Genomic DNA, 5,788 nt, shown 5'->3' on the forward strand with positions numbered 1-5,788 from the left:
TGACGAGGCCCATGGCTTCTGCCCGCACCCTCATTACGCCCACGTCCTCCTCCTCATCCCTTTACACTAGTCTTTGCGATGTTTTTTGTTATCGACAGATTACACACAGTATACAATGGTGTAGACTGTTGCACTAGGTGTCAGGAACTCACCTGACCTGGCTCCTGCGGTGTCTTCCTCGGGCTCGGCTCCGGCGGCCGGCTCGAGAGCACGCCGGAGCTCCGCCCGCCGGAGCCGAGTGACGTCACGGAGACCCGACAGCATCCCTAGTAACCTGGGATGCGGCGGTCTCACGTGATAGTCAGCCGGCCGGCCGGCACAGCTGATGCGGCTTTCATGCAGGCTGAGTGGCAGATCGCTCTGCCACTTGGTCTGCAGCGCCACAGCTGCATTGTTGCTGAATCAGGAGACCGGACCAATCAGTGTCTGGTCCGGGCTCCTGATCCAGTATAAAGTAAAGTTAAAGCCAGCTAGTAATCGCTGTATAATATTGGTACTATAGTGTACAGCAGAAACCTAGTCAGACTAGTCCTAAAACAAGAATGTTTGGTTTTTGTTGAACCTAATTGTCTACCTGACTAACCACACTAAGCCTACACTACCTCTTTTTCTGCTCCAGCATCTCTCCTTGTGAATCAGGGTCTATATACACCCAGATCACCTGATACAGCCAACCAATCACTGCTGTCTGTGGCATAGCAAGACGTGCCGTCCCCTTCCCCGCATGTTTATTGGCTAATTAAAGCCGCTAAACATGCCAGCACCATGCATTATTCATTCGAGTGCACCAATACTCGAGCGCAAAGTGAGCGCATTTCTAATAATTATGTGAAAACCTAGCAGCACCCTAATAGATGGAGCATCCAGAACAATAAGAAATAAACAAAGCTTACATGTAACTTTATTAATAGAAATCAAAATATTTTTGGAAAATTACAAAATAACCCAGTTATGAATGAACTCAGACATTAGTCACTTCTTATTATTGGTGGTTCCCTAATTTTACTGGCTACAAGACGGTTGTTCTCGTTATTATAATCCTGATTGCCTGCATCCTCACCCCCCTGATAATTACTATGATCATTGTGTCGGTGTCCATCAAGCAGCAGCTCCATTCTGCTATGTTTGTTTGTTTGTTTTTATTTTTATTTTTCTCCTATAGAGACGTCTAAGGATTGGAATCCCATTGAGTTTTATAGTGACGGAAAATGTATCACCATTTGTGCAAGAGGAAAATTCATGCAAATAGAATGTCTAGAAATAATACTATTTCTGTGGACTTTATACATAAGATACTTGGGGCCCTTTGTTATTTCTTACTATTTGAGGCAAGTTTGATTCATTCATCTATACTCGGTTCACTGTATGTATATAGTTTTTCCTATGCCAAGGATTTTACAGCTATCACAGGACAGTTGACTACCTTAGAGAAAAGGGACAGATAAATTTAAGACTGGACCTGCAGTAGAGCACAGTGCCAGAAAGCCGCTCTCTACTGACAAGACTCTCAGCTTTTTAGGAAGCTTTCTACAAGTCAGCTACACCTGGAGCAGGAACCTGGCACACGTACTACGCCAGAAGGAAGGAAACCCGACACTGAGGGGCAAAAGGGGGTTAGGTGACATAACTGGGACCAACCCAAATGTGAATACGAGGATTTTTTAAACGCTCTAAAGACACTTCAGCACATCCCCGCAGAGAACATAGTACACTAGGCAAGGGCCCTCTTATCCCATCCCTGACATCTGTTACTGTTTCTTCTATCAACTCACCTTTCTACCTGTTGGAGAAGTACCTGAGCACTGTTTGCAACTGTTCAAGAAGAAATCTTTTTCAAGTACAGTTTGAAAGTTGCTTAACCCCTTAAGGTCAAAGCCTATTTTCGTTTTTGCGCTTTTGCTTATTCCATTTTAAGTTTAAAAGTCCATAGCGCTTTCCTTTTTTTTACCTAGAGACGTATATGAGCGCTTATTTTTTGCAAAACCAATTGTACTTTGCAATGACCGGCATTATTTTTCCATAACATATGCTGCGAAACCGGAAAAAAATCGTTTGCGCTGTCAAATTGAAAAAAAAAAGAATTTGTTTTGATTTCGGGGAGTTTTGCATTTACGCCGTCCATCCTATGGTAAAACTGACTTGTTATGCATGTTCCTCAAGTCGTTACGATTACTATGATATATAACATGTATAACTTATATTGTATCTGATGGCCTGTAAAAAATTCAAACCATTGTTAACAAATATACGTTCCTTAAAATCGCTCCATTCCCAGGCTTATAGCGCTTTTATCCTTTGGTCTATGGGGCTGTGTGAAGTGTCAGTTTTTGCGCCATGATGTGTTCTTTCTATCGGTACCTTGATTGCGCATATACGACTTATTACATTTTTTCTGGATTTGATGCGACCAAAAATGCGCAATTTTGCACTTTGGAATTTTTTTGCGCTGACGCCGTTTACCGTGTGGGATCAGGATTGTGATTAATTAATAGTTCGGGCGATTACGCGCGCGGCGATACTAAATATGTTTATTTATTTATTTATTAATTTATATTTATAAAATGGGAAAAGGGGGGTGATTTGGACTTTTATTAGGGGAGGGGATTTTTTATTAATAAAAACACTTTTTTACTTTTTTTTTTACATGGACTAGAAGCCCCCCTGGGGGGCTTGTATATACATAGCAATGATCTCTCATAGAGATCAATGCTGTGTATATACACAGCAAAGATGCATCAGATCGGTCATAGATTGCTATGGCCTGCTGCAGGCCATAGCAATCTATTGCCGAGTCGGGACCAGCGTCATTCCGACGCTGAGGCCCGGCACGGGCAGAAGAACGGATCTCCCCCCCGCGATCGCATCGCGGGGGGGAGATCCGACCCACTAGACACCAGGGATAGTGTGCATAAAGCACTTCAATGCAGCTGTCAGGTTTGACAGCTGCATTGAAGTGCTTAATTAGCCAGCGCGGCAACGGGACCCGTGCCGGCTAACAGAGGCACTGCCCGGCTGCACGTGTCAGCCGGGATCAGCGCCGCTCTGAACACCCCCCGCGGCGCCATGACGTATCAGATATGTCATGGGTCGCTAAGGGGTTAAAGTAGAACTCTCTACCGCCACACTTCCACATATACCTTGCACCTCATCTTAGTTCTAACCAAGGTCTGGTTGCTGTGTATCCGGGGGTGGGTGTTGCTACTCCTGGTCACCGTGACACGAAGCCTCTAAAACACCAGAACCCACCAGCTGGCCCAACATCAGTTCCAGTAACCCGGGCCTCGGCGCACCAACACCAGATCAGCAGATCCGTCATGTGTTAGCAGGAGGCAGAATAAGTACGTGGTGGGTGAGTATGTGTCAACACATCTCATGGTGCTGAATGATGGCTCCTCCTCATTCTATTTTTTGGGTTTACAAATTGGACACCTGGCCAGAGTATACCTATCCACAGCCAACATGGACAAACAGACATTCCCAAAAGAACAAGGTGTGGATCCCAGACGACTTGTCGGTCCCGGTGTCTGATTAAGCAGCCCCCTCCTCGGCCTATGCCTTCCACCGTCACCTCCACCTTTTCTTTCTTCTTCTCCACCTGGATGTCTGCATCCTATTTCAATATTTTTAAGTTGTTCCATCTATTTAATAATTTCTTTTATATTTTTTTAAGTTATTATTTTAAAAACTTTCCCTACCCCATTATTGCCAGGACAATTGTCTTTTTCTTTCCCCATTTTAGTTGCATTTCCAGCCCCCTACCCCCTCCTTTACCTATTTTGCAGCCATTTTAGGGCCCAAAATTAAGGCCTTCGTTGACTTTAATGGGGTTTGGGTCTGTGCACAACTTTTGATAAAAGTCTGGGTCAGCAATTTATTTTTCTTTCTGAGTTTGAACCAGACAAGCCTGAATATTCCCAGGTCCGCTCATCACTAATCAGGACACTATACAGCCTCTCTGCTCCATCCTTAAATAAAGGCTCCATCCTTATATAAATTTATGGGCCCCTTTGAATTTCAGTTGTTCTACACTTTAAAAATACATTAAAAAATATAATTCAGTTTACTGATTTTTCCTTAACAATTATAGATTACGTTGAGGGACAATTACGATTCTCAGAGATGACGAGAGGCGATTGTCCCCAGATAGCCGACTGCAATACATAAAGAGCTCAGAACAATGCACCTCATACATTTCTTATTAATGGCCTGATACGTTCCACACATTTTCCTCGTGCTGAAGCAGATATTACTGTATGCAGCTGACTATGGAATACATGGCACATGAGGATTACGGAGAAGTTAAAGGATCCCACACTTAAAGAGCTTGTATTGTCTAAACAGGGGTGGTAATTCATTAAAAGAAACCAACATTTAAGTTGCAATCCATGTTTTTCATAGCAAGAGAATACCTTTGGACAGACCATGTAAAACATAAATGTACCTTAAATACAAATAGGATAAATATTTTTGGAAAATTGCAATAAACCTGGCTATGAATGAAGCCAATGAGTCGTCATTCACTGAGCTCTTGATATTGGGGTTCCCAGATGTTACTGGCTACAAGGCTGTTGCTTTTTATATGGCAATCCTGATTGTCTACATCCTCACCCTCATGATAAATACTATGGTCATTGTGTTGGTGTCCATCAAGCCGCAGCTCCATTCTCCCATGTACTTCTTCCTCCAGCAGTTATCACTTGTTGAATCCGTGTTCCTGTCTGTGATTGTTCCTAACATGCTGCGTGTCGTGTGGTTAGAAGGAGCCACCATCTCCATTGCTGGTTGTATAACCCAAACCTATGTATATTGTGCCACAACATGTACAGAATGTCACCTCCTCACAGTAATGGCTTATGACAGGTACTTGGCCATTTGTAACCCTCTGCGCTACACCACCATCATGGATACAAGACTTCAGCGTCTCTTGGTCGTCTATTGTTGGGTTTTCAGCTTCCTCCTGATACAGATCACTCTTAACTTTCTTTGTCAACTTCATTTCTGTGGATCCAATGTGATCAATCATTTTTTCTGTGATCTCGTTCCTTTTGTTGAACTTACATGTTCTAAATTCTCCTTACAGTTGGAGATCGTGCTCCTTTCCATCCCTATAATTCTTATACCTTTTATTCTAGTAATTGTCAGTTACATCTATGTCTTTATAACAATTATCGGAATCTCCTCTGCAAGTGGCAGGAAGAAAACCTTCTCCACCTGTAGCTCCCACCTCACTGTGGTCACCGTGTACTATGGAACCCTCATCACCATCTACATGGTTCCAGCCAATAGAGACACCTTGACCCTGAACAAATTCATTTCATTCCTGTACATTGTGGTCACTCCTCTGTTCAACCCCATCATATACTGCTTGAGGAACCAAGAAATGAGAGCCATCTTGGAGAATTTATTTAGTCAAAGAAAAAATAGAGAAATAATAAAAAAAAACAGTTATGTAGCTGAAATAACATATTGCAGCTCAAAGATTCCTATGCGGTTTTGTTACCAAGACAAAATCTGATCTCGAAGGTCTCTCTTACTAAATACGCTTCCAACAAGAAGCTATTAAAGGGATTTTGTTCCCAAAAAGTTGTGCAAACTTGAAACGCAAAGTTCGGGTTCATGCCTGAAGTCGTGTGTTCATAGATACGAATGGATTCGAGAACAGTAATAAAGTTTGTTGAAAAGCTGCTGAGCTGACGACTCATCAGCCAATCAGCAAACTCTGATGCATCATGGTTTGCCCTAGCAATCCCAGCCATGCTCTGTAGGGTCTGTGAATGGTCAGGCTGGA

At 43.0% G+C, this 5,788-nt stretch overlaps 1 protein-coding gene across 1 annotated transcript; it reads left to right on the forward strand.

Annotated features, from left to right (window-relative positions):
• The first annotated feature begins 4,492 nt into the window (after window positions 1–4,492).
• LOC138785322 (olfactory receptor 1J4-like) lies at window positions 4,493–5,515 on the forward strand. The gene has a single exon (XM_069961144.1). It carries the CDS (start codon window positions 4,493–4,495, stop codon window positions 5,513–5,515), a length of 1,023 nt encoding a protein of 340 aa, XP_069817245.1.
• The last annotated feature ends 273 nt before the right edge of the window (window positions 5,516–5,788 follow it).

Source organism: Dendropsophus ebraccatus, chromosome 1, assembly GCF_027789765.1.
Source record: "Dendropsophus ebraccatus isolate aDenEbr1 chromosome 1, aDenEbr1.pat, whole genome shotgun sequence".
NCBI classification, from domain to species: domain Eukaryota; kingdom Metazoa; phylum Chordata; class Amphibia; order Anura; family Hylidae; genus Dendropsophus; species Dendropsophus ebraccatus.

Bases quoted from the DNA above. Each gene is read 5' to 3' on its own strand.
- LOC138785322 (XM_069961144.1), top strand. From the start codon at position 4,493: ATGAATGAAGCCAATGAGTCGTCATTCACTGAGCTCTTGATATTGGGG.